Raw genomic sequence first — 19,027 nt, 5'->3', positions numbered from 1 at the left:
CTTCATAAAGCTGCCAAAGTGATCTATCAAAGTTCTGGTTACCTAATTTGCCTCCTTAAAAATCATTCAGTGATTCCCCACACTATACAGGATAGCCTAATCTCCTTACCTTGGCAAGCAAAATCTTCCATGATCTGATTTGATCCCTACATCTTAAAGTTTACCTCTCTCTTTTCTTGTACTTTAAGGTCAGAAATGTCAGTTCCTTGTGTTCCCTAGACATACACACTGTCTCTTGCTCTACTAGGTGGCTTATGCCATATTCTATGTATGGAAGGACCTTCACATACCCCACCATACTTTATATGACCAAGACCCTTCTCTTTCATAAGACTCACCTTAAGAGTCACCTCCTTTTGACTTTCCCCACTATACTACACTGGGTTGGATGATCCTTCTTTATTTCTTTTAATTATCTGTGTCCGTCTCTACTACTTCTTTTATCAGTTATCTATTTTAGTGTCTATTTCCCTAGACTCTGCACTTCCTGAGGTTAAAGACTATCATTAATCTCTGTATCCTAATTCTAGGAGAGGGGTTGATTAATGATGAATAAATTAACAAAGTAATTAATTTGTCAGCAGTAACAGTCTGGTCCAGAATGATCAAAGAGTTGCTGGTTTCAGGTATGTTAGGCCACTTCCTATAGGATGTTCCCTGTATCTCTAGGTACAGACGGGGGAACATCAAGGTAGATGACACTGTATGCAGGTTTAGACAGGCTAGAACTGTCACATTTACCTGAAAGTATATTCAATTCACATTAACGTCATAAGGGCAAATGAGACCTAAGACCACTGAATAGGATGGCTAACATCAACCACTTAGGAGACCCAAATAACCTCTCTTCACACCATACAACCACACCATCTCCATTGTTCACTGGATGAATATGGATCAAACTAGTGATTCTGGGCATTTATTGAACCATGCCCTAAAAGATGAGCTTTTGGCCTGACAAAGGAGGAAATAATATAATTTAGTCCTAATTTAATTTGTTATGTGCAACAACACTAAGTTTTCTGTTGTCAATGTAAATACTATCAGAATTAATAGCAAAGAAAGTGATAAACTATAGCTACAGAATAACTATAAAAGTCTTCATGCAGGAGATAGGACTTGAAAGACTACTAAAAATTATAGAATTTGAGAAATTTCCTCAACTCCAGGCAATAGAGAACTTTCACCTTGATCTTTTCATGTTAGGTTATAGTATTCTCCTTCTCCTGTTGTCTCCTTCCTCATTTCCCACTGCTCCCAGATACTTTCACCAATCACCTACATATCTGTTTCAAAATGAGGTGAATTGATATTGGTCTAACTGATTTAGTATATTTGGGATATTCCTAATAGCTAATATTTATTGAATACCTAGCAATGAGCCATGTAAAAGCTTTACATGTGATAGCTCATTGAGTTTTTATGACAAATTGTGTATTATTGTTATGCTCATTTTTAAGATGAAGAAACTGATGCAAAGGACGTTAATACTTTAGCTGAAATTAATAAGGGGCAAAGCCAGGATTCAAACCAGTTGGTTTAAATCTACAGACTACATCATAATCACTATGATCTACTGTCTCCTGAAAAAATACTTTTAAAAAGATACCTTTACATAAATAGAATGCCACTTAAGAATATTGCCCAAAAATCTTGAATAAAATATGCAAACACCTAGGGAAGTATGCACTAAATTATAGCAGAATCTTTTACTGATGGTTCTCCCTGCATTATTTCTTATTTGTATACTTTCAGTCAATCAAACCAGTTTGAATGTACAACTAACATTTATGCAGTCCCTATTACGTAACAGGCATATATGCTAAATTGTCTTATTATTTATATTATTAAAGATGAAAGAGAGGCATTATATTGTATTTATTTATTTATTTATTTATTTATTTATTTATTTTTGAGACAGGGTCTGGGTCTGTCGCCCAGGCTGGAGTGCAAGTGGTACCATATTGGCTCAAACTCCACCTCTTGGGCTCAAGCCATCCTCCCACAGTCAGCCTCCCCAGTAGCTGGGACTACAGGCATGCACCACCATACCTGGCTAATTTTTGTATTTTTTGTAAAGACAGAGTTTCGTCATGTTGCTCAGACTTGTCTCAAACTCCTGAGTTCAAGTGATCCGCCCACCTGGGTCTACCAAAGTACTGGGATTACAGGTGTGAGCCACTGCACCTGGCCATATATTCTTAGAAATGAATGAAAAAGAAGCTCAGATGGCTCATGTAGTTTAACTGAAAGTCACAAAGCTATTAAATTGTGAAGAGACCTTTTGACTTCAAATTTCAGTCCCTATACTCCCTAAAGGAAGATAGCCTAAGTTTGAAACACATGTATAATATATACTTATATACTGCATATGTATACATATACATAACACAGATGTATGTGTGTGTTAGAAGACAAAGTAGAGAGGGAGTATAAGTGGTGGGAGATGATAAGATGGAAGACAGAAGATGAGAGGCAAGAAAATGATAGGTCTCTTAAATTTTACTGTTGATAGTATCAACAGGTTTTACTTTGAAAATGGTGAATGAGAGGAATTTAAGATGATGGCAGAGAATAATAAAAAGAAAAGAACACATCATCTGTATCAACATTTGACCTGCAGCTTCATTTATTAAGCTTTTACCTATAAGTGTACACGGTCACATAATTTCTTAGTTACCTTATGGCTTCTTTTCCATGGAACTCTGGAGAAACCGGTTCAAAAGAGTCATCAGAGGAATGCTCAGAATTTATTTCATTCTCAAAGATTTCATGATGAGTATTTTGATGTTTGGACCAAAAGGAAGACTTAAGGAAAAATAATGGAGAATCCCCATGGCCATCTTTATCTAACAAATAAAGATACAATTACATATTGCATCAATTAAACCACACTAATAAAAAGGAACATCTGTCCTTTACTTGCTATCAATTTTGAACTTAATTTATTACCTTGGGCATTTACATTTATAATGTTCAAAATAAACCATTATAGGTGCATTAAAGTTAAGACAGAGCTGTGGCTTTCAATAAGTTATCAGCGGTGATTGAGAAAAGTAAAAGCGCTCATGAGAGGGAATACAGTTCTAGCTGTAGGGAATCATATCAAACATCAAGAGCGTCATTTTTTGGATTTCCAGACATTTGGATGCTAAAAAAAGAGATGTATAAGCTGATCCTGCCATAGCATATGCAGACATATTATTTTGATAATATAGAAAAAATATTGAAAATAGTATATAATTCATTGTAAATTAAAAGAGATCTTTTTTCTGAGTCCTAAGAATACAACAAAAGCACAAAAATAAACATATTAAGAATGTAAAGGTAGACATATGGCTGGATAACTTTTGTCAAATAGGAAAAAGACATAGAAAGGAAGAAAATTAAAATTAAAGGATCATATGTAAGAGGCATGGGAAATATTTTTAATTCATTAGAAAAATTAAACACAGATTAAATTTTTTCTGCCATAAGTCTTCTTATGTTTTATTTTATATAAATTTTTTCAACCAGATACATAGATAATTCTTTGACTTTTTATGACCTGGAATTATACAGGGATCTGTATCAAGAGATAGTTCATATCATTCCCCAGTAGAAGGGGCTCCACGTATAATCAAGTAAAAATGGCTTGACAGTTAAATGGACTTTTATCTATTAGAGTAGAAACTACAGCTGTAGATCTAAAGAAGGAAAGAGAATAATATGAGATGGTGTTTTAATGATATATCCACAAAACAGGAATTTATTGGTGGTAAGAGGAGGAAATTTAAAAGATTTTTCAGAAACTATAGGATAATTAAAAGAATACAGAATTTTCACAGGTAATATTTTACTGCAAGCTGTTACTGAAAGTTAATATAATGTAGGGGGATGAAGCTGAGCAAAAGAAGAGCTAAAGAAGAGACAGAACATATAAACTTCTTGATATATGAAAGCAAAAGATGCTGATGACATGTAGAAAAATGTATGGGAAAGAATGGACAAGGTATAGATAGAAATTCTTTGACAAGAGAAATGAAAACAGTATTGTGGTTTTAGAGATATTATGTGGGAGAGAAGAAATGTTCAAAAACGAAAATATGTAAACACATCTAGAGTTGAACTAGCCAAAAAGAGAAATTATACTATGAAAAAACAAAGCAAAAATTTTAGAAGGGGAAACAAATTAAAATTCAAAAATGAATTCATTTTATTCATAGAAACTATAGTATTTTAAAAAACATATCAAAAATCAAACTAATGTTTTATATTCTTGTTTTGCTACTCCTGTAGTTGTTGCCTGTCCTCGTTAGCGCCTCACCTCTAGTAGCCAAAGCCAGAAACCAGTGAGCCATCCTCACCTCTTTTCCTTCTTTCTCACCTCCCCCAACTTCTATATAATTAACCACCAAATCAGATTGTTTCTATTACCTAAGAATTTCGTGAATCTGTTCTCCCCTTTACATTACAATGACATCTTAATTTGATCCTCTCAAACAGATTAGTATCCACCTGCTTTCAGCCCATTCTTCATGCAGCTGCCAGAGAGAGCTTCCTAAAATGCAAATCTAACCAGTGAAAGAGCCTACATACACTACTACTTCAGTCTCTCTCCATTTTTTGCATCAGTTGTTCTAACGCTTTTGGATTTTGTATACAAACAATATTTCAAGACACAAATATATTGTGTTAAGGATAGTTTAAAAGCCTATCTGTTATGCTATAACCATCACTGCAAAAATGAAATATTTTCACTACAAAATACAGATAGAGAAAAGCTATGATCTCACAATAGAGAAGACAACTTCAAATTAAAGAATTAAGATATATAAATAAATTTCACATTCTTTCTCTTACCTGACAAGGTGAAAATTTTGTCAGAGATCATCACCAATACTTGAGTTGCCCAAGTGGACACAATCCAAAATTCTGTACATGCCGTATCAAGTGAAAATTATGACCAGGTACCTATAGAGGGGCTTATTGGAGATAAGCCTCAGAATCTCAGGGATCTTTACATGCTATAGTGTAATGTGCACAAGCATGTGCATCTGGAAAAATCTCCCAGTAATTCTTGTACACTGGTTAATTTCTACATCACAGACTCCTACTATGCACCAACTCTGCCAAACAATTTTTAATTTCCCTTATGATATACTATTTCACATTGCTGAGCATACTTGCTGTTGACTCTATGGCTGGATAACTGCTGTCAAATAGGAAAGGATATAGAAAGGAAGAAAATTAAAATGTATTGCTGAGCATACATGCTGTTGACAATATGACTGTAGACAAAATGTGTTTTCAAGATTCCTTCAGATGATTTGTTTTTAAGACTCTTCTCCACAAGATAAACTTACTTATCCTCTAAATGCAATTTGAGGTGTTTCCTCCATGCCTTTTCTAATTTGACAACCCTAGAACTTACCCTCTCATGGAATCTTGTGGTATCCTCTTATTAAACTTCTTACACTACATTTAACTACTAATTTACATAAGTATTTCCAATGCTAACTGCAAAAGCCTTGAAGACTCAGACTCTTAACCCATCATAGGCTTCAATAAGCAGTTACATTTTAAATGGTTAAGTAGATTAAATCTGACGTCTAATTGGTATAGATATCATTAGCAATTCTTAGCTTGTTTTGGTTCAGTAAAAGAATTATAAATGTAAAAACATTTACATATAACCTGGTCTAAAAATAAAGATTTGAAAGATGCTTATAAAAATTTAGATTGACCAGGCACAGTGGCTCACGCCTGTAATTTCAGCACTTTGGGAGGCCAAGGCAGCTAAATGGCTTGAGGCCAGGAGTTTTAGACCAGCCTGGATAACATGAGCATTAGGTCAGAGTTTCAAAGTTCTAGTCCAAATTCTGCTAAATGTGTTCTTGGCCAGTCGTATAAATTCTCTAGATCACTGTTTCGGCACCTCTAAGATGCGTGTTCTGGATTAAATAATGAACTAAAAGCTGATTATTAAAAGTATAGATTATACAAACAGGAATTGAAAGGAAAAAGTCAAATTCAGTTTTCCCAGGTTTAAAGATTACTTGTGCTTCTGGGCAGTGAGGCTGGGGGAATATTGGAAAAGAAAAACAAGATGACTATGAATAAGTGAAGGACTTAAAGAAACATGAAAATGTTGCCTATTAAAATGCTAATTAAATTCTAGAGATGAGGAATTTGTGTTACCATATTAATGATCAAAAACTCTCAGTTGCATGTAAAACTTGTAATTCTAATCACAACAGAAGATCATGAAGGGGAAATAGTAAAAGCACAAATGTAATATCCCTAGAATCATCATAAGTCTGGAGTTTCTATCTTTATATCTAACTGTTATAACTGAGCTTCATAGTAGATGGGATTTGAGCATACAATGTCTGTGAACAAAGAACATTATTGTTCTTATTAAAGCTTAAAAACCCATCATCGTGTTATAGAAACTTACCTTAAATTTAGGACCTCCAGACATTAGGTAGATACAAATGATACAGAAAATGTGATTCTAGAATAATACTTTTCTTTTAAACAAAACATTCTATGTAAAATTTGTCCCCTGACATGCTCAGAGGTATCATTTAAATGAAAAAAAAATGAAGTTGGTATAGCAGACATCAACAAGGTGTGTAATGGGACTTCCCAGCACTTGTTCCCTAGCAGAAACATTAACTTGAAACAACAATCCACTCAAAAATACCTTCACAAGCGCTAAGAAAACCAGGTGACTGAGTACAGCACCTGAGTGTAGTAGCTCAGAAATAAGAAAAGGTGCATTGAAGAGGGCAGAAAAGACAGTTTTGCAAAACCTGTGCCACCCCTTCCCAATCTGTCAGGCAGCACAACACGAAAACAGATACCCACCACTTGAGGAAATGAGAGATTGTTTCGTGTCTGTGCAAAAGCATTTTAGTTTGATGTAGACTCTGTCTCACACCATATACAAATTGATCCCAACTTGCAAAGCTTCAACTTATAATTTTTCAACTTTACAATGGGTTTATTGGGATGAAATCCCATTGTAAGTTGAGGAATATCTGTACAAAAATCAATTCAAAATGAAGTAAAGACTTAAAAGTAAAACCCTAAACTGTAAAACTACTAGAAGGAAACAGGGATGGGGGTGGGGGAGGAGGCGGAGCTTCATGACATTGGTCTGGGCAATGATTTTTTTTGGATACGACCCCAGAAGCATGAATAACAAAACAAAAGTAGACACATGAGATTACATCAAACTAAAAAGCTTTTGCACAGCCAGGAAAGCAATCAACAGAGTAAACAGAAAATATTTGCAAATGATACATCTGATAAGAGGTTAATATACAAAATATGCAGCAAACTCAACAGTAAGAAAACAATAACCCAATTTGAAAATGAGCAAAGGACCTGAATAAACATTTCTGAAAAGAAGACTTACAAATGGCCAACAAGAATATGAAAAAGTACTCAACATCACTAATCATCAAGGAAATGCAAATTAAAACCACAATGTGATAGCACCTCACATCTGTTAGAAAGGATGCTATGGAAAAGATGAAGGGTAAAAAGTGTTGGCAAGGATGTGGAGAAAAGGGAAGCCTTGCCACTGTTGGTGAAAATGTAAATTAGTACAACCGTTATGAAAAGCATGATAGAGGTTCCCAAAAAGGTAAAAATAGAACTACCATATGATTGAGCAATTACACTTCTGGTATACATCCTAAGGAAATGAAAGTATTACATTGAAGAGATATCTGCACTCCCATATTCATTGCAGCATTATTCACAATAGTCAAGATATGAAAAAACAAACTGAGTGTCCATCAAAGGATAAATGGAGAAATAAATTGTGGTATATATATGTACAATAGAATACTATTTAGCTTGTCAACGGAAGGAAATTTTGTCATTTGTGACAACATGCATGAATCTGGAGATACATCATGTTAAGTAAAATAAGCCAGATACAGAAATATAAATACCACATACCCTCACTTATATGTAGAATCTAAAATGTGGAATGAACTAAAATAGAAAATAGAATCTTGGCTACCAGGGCCTGGCAGGGGGTGGGGAGAGGGCAGGGGTTGGAGAGGTTGGAAAGATGTTTGTTAGTCAAAGGATACAAAATTTTAGTTAGGTAGGAGGAATAAATTCAAGAGACCCACTGTACAACATGGTGACTATACTTAATAACAATGTATTTTGAAAACTGCTAAGAGAGTAGATTTTAAGTGTTCTCACCACAAAAAAATAAGTACGTGAGGTAATGGATATGTTAATTAGATATGGCTAAGTTCACAATGTATATTATTTGAAAACATCATGTGTACATGGTAAATATATCAAGTTTTTGGCAATTAAATTAATTATTTTTAAAAAGGTTTTGTGGTCAATAAAGTACAGAGACAGTGAATTACTAATTAAATTTTATAAGAATGTATTAGGAAAAACATTATGTTTACTACAGAAAACCAAAAATTTAGTAAAGGGGAAATATGGACTATGGCATTGTAAAACAGAAAAAATTTTAACCTTGGCAATATATACAGCTTATTTCTTCCTCTAGCTACTACAAAGAATTCTAATTTTGTCTGCTAGGTTCCCAGGCTTTGGGGGCTAAAGAAAATTAATTGATTTATATTACAAAGGGTAACGAATGATGGACAAAGGCTAAAACAAGAGATTCCAAAAGGAAGAAAGCAATGAGAAAATAGAGCAGAGCCTAAACCAATTAGTTAAAGGACACTTTTAAGAATTTAGATGCCAGGCACAGTGGCTCACATTTGTAATCCCAGCACTTTAGGTGGCCAAGGTGGGAGGATCACTTGAGGCCAGGAGTTTGAGACCAGCCTGGGCAACACAGCAAGACCCCACCTCTACGAAAAAATTAAAAAAAAAAAAAAATTAGTCTGGTGTGGTGGCACATGTCTGTTGTCCCAGCTACGGAGGAGGCTGAGGTGGGAGGATAGCTTGAACTTGGGAAGTTAAGGCTGCACTGAGCTATGATGGCACCACTCCACTTCAGCCTCGGTAACAGGGAGACCTTGTCTTAAAAAAAAAAAGAATTTAGAGAACAGGGTGTTTTTAATGCTCTTGCCATATGTATAAGTGACAGAATCAGTGCATACAGAAGTAGACAAGCTTTAGGATTTGAAGTTCTATTTTGCCTGTTTGAAAAATAACAATAAAATAATTTTTAAAATGATCAAATATGAAAGTACTTTCACTGTGACCTGTACCAAGTTAGGGCAACATGTTAAGATAGTTTTATATGGGTTATGTATGCTACATGCTGCTCTTTAGTCAAAAGAAGAAACTTTATCTAATTAGAGAATTCAATTCATTTCTTCACAGGAATAATTTTTCAAAGTAATTTTGAAGCCAATTTGCTACATACATAAGAAATTACTCACATGAAAATGATACATCATGAAATTGAAAAAGAAAATTGTATTATTTGCCAGTAAGAAGCATAGGGACTAAACTGTAAATGATAGTATAATAAAGATTAACCTAACAAAACAAGTCTAGAAGAAAGCCATAAATATTTTTCAAATAAAATACCTGATTTAGAAACCAGATAAATATACTAAAATAAGTAGCGTTTGAAATGACAGTAATAGATTCTGACATGTAAGAAATTATGTGTGAGGAAAACATGGATTTTTTTATGGAGCTAAATAAGTACAGTCACGTGTCCTGAATGATGGGGATACCTTCTGAGAAATGTGTGATTTTGTCATTGTGCAAACACCATAGAGTGTACTCTATAAACCTAAATGATATAGTCTACTACACACCTAGGCTATATGGTGGTAGTCCATGGCTCCTAGACTACAAACCTGTACAGCATGTTACTGTACTATATACTGTAGGAAATTGTAACACAATGGTATCTCCATCTTATCACATCTAAACATAGAAAAGGTACAGTAAAAATATGGGATTATGATCTTATGTGACCACTGTGGTACCTGTACTCCATCACTGACCAAAACATCATTATGCAGCACATGACTGTACGTTAGTTTTTAGGATTATATGTGTACACACTATTTACAAATTTTATAGTCATTTAAAAGCCATCTGTAGAGCTTATGCTATTACTTTATTATTATTATTATTATTGTTTCAATAGTTTTGGGGGAACAGGTGATGTTTGGTTACATGGATAAGTTATTTAGTGGTTATTTCTGAGATTTCGGTGTACACATCACCCGAGCAGTGTACACTGCATCCAATGTGTAGTCTTTTATCCTTCAACCCCTCATCCTTCCCTCCAAGTCCCCAAAGTTCATTATATTATTCACATGCTTTTGCATCCTCATAGCTTAGCTCCCACTTATAAGCAAGAGCATATGATGTTTGGTTTTCCATTCCTGAGTTAACTTCACTTAGAATAATGGTCTCTGACTCCATCTAGGTTGCTGCAAATGCCATTATTTCATTCCTTCTATGGCTGAGTAGTATTTTATTTATTTATTTATATATATATAAATATATATTTAATAAATACATATATACACACATTCATATAATGATACATATATATGCCACATTTTCTTTACCCACTCATTGATGGATGGGCATTTGGGCTCATCCCATATTTTTGCAATACCACCTTACTCCTGCAAAATGGCCATAATTTAAAAAATAAAAAAAGAATAGATGTTGGCACAGATGTCATGAGAAGGGAACACATTTACATGGCTCGTGGGAACGTAAACTTGTACAACCACTATGGAGATTCCTTAAAGAGCTAAAAGTGGAACTACCCTTTGATCCAGCAGTCCCACTACTAGTTATCTACCCAGAGGAAAAGAAATCACTACATGAAAAAGACACTTGCATATGAATGTTTATTGCAGCACAATTTGCAATTGCAAAAATAGGGAACCAGCCTTAAATAATGCCATTATTTTATTCCTCTTTAATGGCTGAGTAGTATCCTATGGTATATATATATCATATATATATACACATCATATATATCATATATGTGTATGATCTATATATATACACACACCGCATTTTCTTTATCCACTTGTTGGTTGAGAGCATCTAATGTTCATCAGAGATATTGGTCTGTAGCTTTCTTTTTTTGTTATGTCCTTTCCTGGTTTTGGTATTAGGGTGATCCTGGCTTCACAGAATGATTTAGGGAGGATTCCCTCTTTCTCTATCTTTTGAAATCGTGTCAATAGGATAGGTACCAACTCTTCTTTGAGTGTCTGACAGAATTCAGCTATGAATTCATCTTTTTGAGGGGGGAATATTTTAATTACCACTTCAATCTCACTGCTTGTTATTGATCTGTTCAGAGTTTCTATTTCTTCCTGGTTTAATCTAGAAGGGTTGTATATTTCCAGGAATTTATCCATCTCCTCTAGGTTTCATAGTTTTTGCACATAAAGGTGTCCGTAGTGGCCTTGAATGATCTTTTGTACTTCTGTGTTATCAGTTGTAATATCTCTCATTTCATTCCAAATTGAGCATATTTGGATCTTCTCTCTTGGTGAATCTTGCTAGTGGTCTATCGATTTTGTTAAACTTTTCAAATAACCAGCTTTTTGTTTCATTTATTTTTTGTATTTTTTGTTTCAATTTCATTTAGTTCTGCCCTGATCTTGGTGATTTCTTTTCTTCTGCTGGGTTTGGGTTTGGTTTGTTTTTGTTTCTCTGGTTCCTTGAGGTGTGACCTTAGATTGTCTATTTGTGCTCTTTCAGACTTTTTGATGTAGGTATATTATGCTATGAACTTTCTTATTAGCACTGCTTTCGCTGTATCGCAGGGGTTTTGATAGGTTGTGTCACTATTATCATTAGGTCGAAATAATTTTTAAATTTCTGTTTTTATTTCATTGTTGACCCAACAATCATTCAGGAGCAGGTTATTTAATTTCCATGTATTTGCATGGTTCTGAGGATTCCTTTTGGAGTTGATTTTCAATTTTGTTCCATTGTGGTCTGAGACAGTACTTGATATAGTGTTGATTTATTGAGACTTGTTTTGTTGCTTATCATATGGTTTACCTTGGAGAAGGTTCCATGTGCTGATGAACAGAATGTATATTCTGCAGTTGTTGGGTAGAATATTCTGTAAATATTTGTTAAGTTCGTTTGTTCTAGGGTATACCTTAAGACCATTGTTTCTTTGTTAACTTTCTATCTTGATGACCTGTTTAGTGCTATTGGTGGAGTATTGAAGTCCCCCACTATCATCATGTTGCCATTTATCTCATTTCTTAGGTCTAGTAATAATTGTTTTTATAAATTTGGGAGCTCCAGTATTAGGTGCACATAGATTTAGGATTGTGATATTTTCCTGTTGGACTAGTCCTTTTATTATTATATAATGTCCCTCTTTGTCTTTTTTAACAGTTATTGCTTTAAAGTCTGTTTTGTCTGATATAAGAATAGCTACTCCTGTGTCCATTTGTATGGAATATCTATTCCCACCACTTTACCTTAAGTTTATGTGAGTCCTTATGTGTTGGGTGAGTCTCCTGAAGAGAGACCAGTGGGGTAAAAGAAAAACCATCAGGTGGGGGCAGGGTTAGGCATGTCTGAGCTCAGACTTTCCTTGGGTGGGGTTTGCTTTGACCACTGTGGGGGACAGGTTTGCCGGGGGTGGTTCTCAGACCAATGGAATTATGTTCCCAGCGAAATTATGGCTACTTCTTCTGTATCATACAGATATCCAGGAAAGTGGGGGAAAGCCAGGAGTGACAGGGCTCACCCAGATCCCACACAGTCAGCAAGGCCAGTCTCACTCCCGCTGTGCCCCCACAACAGCACTGAGTTTATATTCAGGCAGCCAGTGAGCTAGGCTGAGATCTTGCCCCAGGCTATAAGCCTCCCCGCTGAGAAAGCAAGTAGGGCTCTCAGGCCTGGCTGGGCCCTCCCCATCTGCCCACATCTTTGGCTGTGGCTTCTGTGCTAGTGTCGACACTTTCTGTTCAACCCCCTAACCAACTCCCACCCTGGCCCCTTCCGATTCTGCTCAAGAAAATTCATGCTCAGTCAAAGTTACTACAAAGTTCGGTTAGGAGTTTCCTTCACTCTGTGGTCCCTCCCCTATTTTATTACTTTTAATAACACTATAGAAAGCACTCTTACTGGGCTGATGTTTCCACAAAAGGGAGAGACTTGCTTTAAAGTCTGTTTTGTCTGATATAAGAATAGCTACTCCTGTGTCCATTTGCATGGAATATCTATTCCCACCCGTTTACAGACCACAGTGGAACAAAATCGAATCCATTAACTTCATATTGTGTTTCCTTCTTCATAGTTTTGAGATTCGGAAGAACAAGTATACTTGAGCCAAATATTAGCAAGAACCAATTAATGAACTATTTTACATAAGTGAGTTCAACTGAAGCACTCAAAAGCATCATTATTCCATAGCTGATTTAAGTGTTTCCCTCCCTCTCTCCAACCAAAACACACACTGACACATATATCCTACTTTTACGAAAGACAAAAACCAAAATAAACACAGTTCTTTTTAATTAAAATTATGTTTAAAAATAATTCAGTTCATACCATTACATAGTAAAATGGAAATGAGGAAATTCTATTGTTTTGAAAATTTTTCTTCTTTACTATCAGAAATGCTTCTTAAATTACAAATAAACAGGTATTAATATATGTTTTAAGAAAGAGAATTGCTTTAAATTTAACTTTAACCACACTATTAACTTACCAGGTAAAACTCGCTCAAAATACAATGTTAATATCAAATAGAAAAGAGCATCAAATGCCAAAATGAAGAAAGTGGCTATCATTATATACGAATCCCCAGAGGGATCAGGAAAAATAACACCACTTAAGTAATTATCCAGGTGTGTAATCTGAGATTTAAAAGAAAAAAATAAAATGTTAGATGAACTTATAAAACTATATAAAACAATGTATTTTTTTAAAAAAAGGTGGTACCTAGACATATGTAATTAATATTTTAATACCTTTTCAAATATGCACAGTAAAGGTGCTACTAGTATTGCTGCTTTTTAAAAATAGAAGTATTCTCACAAAACTGTAAAATGCTATATATGAAAGTAAAACAAAAAAGAGAAATGTAACTGTATCATTAATCATGGGTATTTTGACAAAGAAAATAGGGAGAAGTGGACAAGCAACCAAATATAACATACTTTGGAAGGAAAACTTGAAGTGGGCAACATAATTGGAGCCCATTTAAAGAAACATAAAAATTCTAAGTATAAGATATTGCAGAAACATTCAATTAGTAAATAAATATTGAAGACTTGAAGAAAAAACTAAAAAGATAATGATAATAGTTAACACTTAGATAGTATGTATCTGACACTGTACTAGTGCTATATGTATATAATAGCACAATTAATCTTAAAAATTTACCCCCATGAGGTGGGTTCTACTGACATCCTCATTCTGCAGAAGACAGGCTAAAGGGATTAAGTGACTTGCCCAATGTCACCAGCTGGTAGGCAACAGAGATGAGACCCTCATCCATGCCATCTGGCTTCACTCGTTATTCGTAACCTCACATTTTACTGCCTCTTTAAATGGTGATGTAAACCAGAAATTTCTCAGTGGTCAGATAATGGGCAATTATTTTTCTTCTTTAAATTTGCTAGGATTTTACAAATGATCTGCCTGCTTTGTTTATCCATTTGATAAAATTTTGTTGTTGTTCTTATTTAGTTTCTCAACAGCAGAATTTCTTAAAACACAGAGTGGCTGAGTATTAAATTTCATGAGGCACCAAATTCTTGAATAAGAACATATTTTGAAAATCTAATAATAAAATCTTGAAATAATTATGTTCTTACCTGGGCCATTCCAGCAATGAAGGCAAAAGGGCTAAGAAGACTTAATACCCATCCCAAAGACAAAGGAAGTTGTCCATATAACACAGTGAATCCCAGACATCCCCAAAATACAGTGAAGAGAAATCCAGCCAAACCAGCGAGCATAGGTTTCCTTATTAACACACTCATGAGGAAAGCCAATGCTATCTGAGGGAAGAAAGAGTTCCAATTGGTATACTTTTCCTTGAAGAGTTATGAATTCATCAATTTCTCACATTGTCAAAAATTTTCTCAAAACATATAGAAAATAGGATAGAAAATATAGTGACTACACTAATATCCCAAAGAAACATTATTTGCTCATATATTTGTAATCTGAAACAAGTTAAGAGGTAATATGTTTTACCAACTCACCAAAGAAAGGCCGTATAAGCTAAAGAGTGTGAATATCACCATGAAGCCAGTATGAAATATAATTGGGATTGATGTTATGATCAGAGCCATAAAAATGGACATAACAAAGATGAAGCAAATATAGGTCAATCCCCAGGAGAGCCTATGGTAGAAACAAGGTGTTAGTTCAACATGTCACACACATAAAAGTTTGGAGAGGTAATATGCAAAATGGTTAAGAGTACAAGCTCTAAAATCAGGGCAAAATTTATTCTAAATGGGTAGCCATGCACATTTTCTGACTATTGGCAAGTTACTTATCTTCTCTCACTCTCATCTGTAAAATGGAGTTTTTCGTGGTATTCATATGGTTGTTCTGAGAAATAAATGAGATAATGCTTTTGAAGATGTTAGTTTAGCATGTGGCATAGAAAGTAGCCATTATTATAATTATCTTTATAGCTGTAGAACAAATTTTATATTTAATATAATTAAATATACTTTTATTCTTTCAGTTAAATGACTACATAAAATGTCAGTGGAAAAACAGTGACAATCTCCCCTTTAAAAATACTAAAGCTTTCTAAGGTATACAATTCTTCTGAATGTTTAACAGAAATCTTTCCAATGTAAGTAAAGCTCATTTCATTTTTTATCCTTGTATGTCTGTGGACATTAGACAATGTATTATTTTTAAGAATCAGAATACCATAGTGCTACTACAAAATGTGAAACTAAAATAAAGTGAAAGGTATCGTGATGCCGGGCACGGTAGCTCACGCCTATAATCCCAGCACTTTGGGAGGCTGAGGCAGGTGGATCGCCTGAGTCAGGAGTTTGAGATCAGCCTGGCCAACATAGTAAAACCCCATCTCTACTAAAAATACAAAAAATTAGCTGGGTGTGGTGGTGGGCGCCTGTAATACCAACTACTATGGAGGCTGAAGCAGGAAGATCGCCACCCTGGAGGCGGAGGTTGCAGTGAGAAGAGATCATGCCATTGCACTCCAACCTGGGCAACAAGAGTGAAACTCCGTCTCAAAAACAAAAAACAAGGTATCATGATGATTATAGTTGTACAACTGTGATTGAATGTCAAAGTAGCCAAAACATTGTTGCTTTTGAAAATCTCTCAAGTAGATGGAAAGGTACATTTTAAACAACCACCATATGATCCAGCAAATATACCACTGAGTATTTTTCCCAGAAAAATTAAAACTTATGTTCATACAAAAACCTGTACATGAATGTTCATAACAGCTTTGTTCATAAGCGCCAAAAACTAGAAACAACCTGTATCTCCTCCAAAGGCTGAAGAATTAAACAAACTGAAATACATCCATACCATGGATTTTATTACTCAATAATAAAACAAACAAACAAACAAAACAAACAAACAAACAAACAAAACCAAGCTATTGATAAATGAGAATTTGGCATACTTGAGCCTTATTTGGGCAAAGTAGTATCATCTACTGAGCTAAGTAGTAAATTTGTGCCTGATCAGATAGAAAGTAGAAGAAGGGATAATATACAAGAAGTGTGAGGGCTTTACAAGAAATATAGCAGTTTTACCTCAATACCTGGGATACTTGCATTTGGCAACGGGTTCTTATGAAAATTTAAAGAACAAAATTTGCAAAGCTATATTTTTTTAAGAAAATTATATCATTTTATTATTTAAAAATCTATTTTCCTTGTCTTTGAAAAGAGGACAAAGAGCTTGTCCAAGACACCCTCTCCAATAACAGATGCAACATATCAACTAATAAAAAAATTATATCCAACACAAAATCTGGTATCTTGTACCCTTGTACAGTTTGATATCAGGGAAGAATCATTCAGAAATTTAGATCCAATGTTTGAGGTGATGGATATCCCAATTATTCTGATTTGATCATTATACACTGTATATATGTATCAAGATGCCACACATACCCCACAGTATATACAATTATGATGTATCAATTAAAAATAGCAAAAAAATGACAAAAAAATCTGAATCCAAACTTAATACTTATCTACTGTAAAGCTAATAATATGGTAGGGATTTCTGTAGTCCAGTTTCACAAAAGGCTTTTTCTATCTCCTTTTCCCCCTTGTCATTAAATTCATTTTATTAATATTTTTGAGTTTTCTAGCACAGTCTCTGAAAGAGTGCTGTTTTCTTAGGCTTGATTCCTGGCTTTATTGCTTATAAGTTACAGGTTTTAGGGAAAAATCTTAACTTTTCTCTACTTTAGTTCTCTTACCTGTAAAATGTGGATAACAGTTCTATCATCCCTAGAACATGGTAAAGTACTTAAACAATATTATTATTTCTATAATTTTTAGACTATAATACCTCATTATTATTAAATATTTACTTTATTACTATAATTATATACTATCTCAAAGTCTAGGGGAAAAAGGACAGTACTTAAAGGGATGGATGAATGCATAGATACATACATAAATGCATAGGCTAGATAGATAGATGGAGAGAGATGCCTTTTACCAGGCACTAACAAGCACCGAACATTCTACTGTGTGATTTAAACATATTGCTTCATTTAATCCTAAGACTGTTTGATCAATTCCACCCAAATAACATTTTTACAGACTGTGACCTGGCCCCAGTGACACTGTGGTAAATTCATTTATTGTCCAAAATTTTTTGAACCTTTTTCTGCTCCTCACTGTTATGAAAAGCAGCATAATTTCCCATGTCACTAAATGTGAGACTGTCACTTTGACTTGCTTTGATCTCATGGTGGGCAGAACATACTTCTTTCCCTCTTGACTTTAGTTTTGTCCATGTGACTTACTTTAATGAGATTTTATTATATATGATGTGAGCAGGAGCTTGCACAGAGAGACTTGCCCCCTTGTGTTTCTGTGGTTGAATGAGAAGACCATGACCAGCTAGCCTACTGGCCCAAGAAGGAAGTGAGTCACAGGAATAACACGTGGATCTAATCTGTACCTTGAATCCAAGTCTGGCCAAGCCCAGACTAGATCTGCCATACTGCAGACAAATAAGAAAGAATAAATAATTGTTGCTTGAGGTTGCGGGGTTTGGGGTGGTTTTTATGCAGCATTTTTCTGGCAATATGTAATGATCATACATTTTTCTTCAACTCAGGGAAACATAAACACAATCCTTACTTATTTTCTACTGCAAGCATCTTAAACTCTAATGCAAGTAAGGTGATTAAATTGAATACATGCAAGAAAACTTGTGAGTACATCCAATTTTTTAAGAACCTAGTTTCTTTAATGATTAATGTATGATATACAATAAAGTAGCAACTTAACTTACCAGAATGCTGACTCTCGGAGACCCATTACTGTCATCAGTTTCTTAAATTCTCCTCTTTCCCTTGCAACATTTAATGATGCAAAATATATAAAAGAAGAGAAAGAAACTAAGCAAGTAAAAATAAACCATTCATTCATAATTTCTCCCTTAGAAATGAAAGGTAGCATCTTCATATTTATTCCAATAACTGATGTCAACTCCTCCATTACAGAATGATTTGTTGTGACCTAAATTGGGACATTAACACATTTATTATGTTAACTATAGACAAAATGTATTAGAAAACCACACACTTTATATTTTCAATTTCAGTATTTACATATTCTCATCATTTTAAAGTATGGTGAATTATTAATATCAGAACAATCTTAATAACTTCTGGTACCAATTAACATGAATTATAAGAATCATTTGAGAAATTACTGAAGGTCTATCATGCATAATATACTGTGCTAGGTGATGGGGAAACAGCAGCAATTCAGACAGAAACACTCTTCATTCTCATAGAGCTTTACATTTTGTAGCACAGCAGCAGAAGAAAGGAGAGGTATTAAATAAATCGTTGTAT

At 34.5% G+C, this 19,027-nt stretch overlaps 1 protein-coding gene across 5 annotated transcripts in view; it reads right to left on the bottom strand.

Annotated features, from left to right (window-relative positions):
* The window catches only part of ABCA10 (ATP binding cassette subfamily A member 10), an 81,795-nt gene that overhangs the window by 46,763 nt on the left and 16,005 nt on the right, over positions 1 to 19,027 (bottom strand). For all 5 annotated transcript variants that reach the window (XM_037993244.2, XM_008011969.3, XM_008011970.3 and 2 more), the window contains 5 exons: positions 18,460 to 18,686; positions 15,180 to 15,321; positions 14,787 to 14,972; positions 13,676 to 13,823; positions 2,681 to 2,849 (listed from right to left, as the gene is read on the bottom strand). In XM_037993244.2, the coding sequence (XP_037849172.2) occupies positions 2,681 to 2,849; positions 13,676 to 13,823; positions 14,787 to 14,972; positions 15,180 to 15,321; positions 18,460 to 18,686 (872 nt within the window). The remainder of the gene's footprint in view (positions 1 to 2,680; positions 2,850 to 13,675; positions 13,824 to 14,786; positions 14,973 to 15,179; positions 15,322 to 18,459; positions 18,687 to 19,027) is intronic.

Source organism: Chlorocebus sabaeus, chromosome 16, assembly GCF_047675955.1.
Source record: "Chlorocebus sabaeus isolate Y175 chromosome 16, mChlSab1.0.hap1, whole genome shotgun sequence".
Classification (NCBI taxonomy): Eukaryota; Metazoa; Chordata; class Mammalia; order Primates; family Cercopithecidae; genus Chlorocebus; species Chlorocebus sabaeus.
This window is presented reverse-complemented; position numbering and strand designations above follow the sequence as displayed.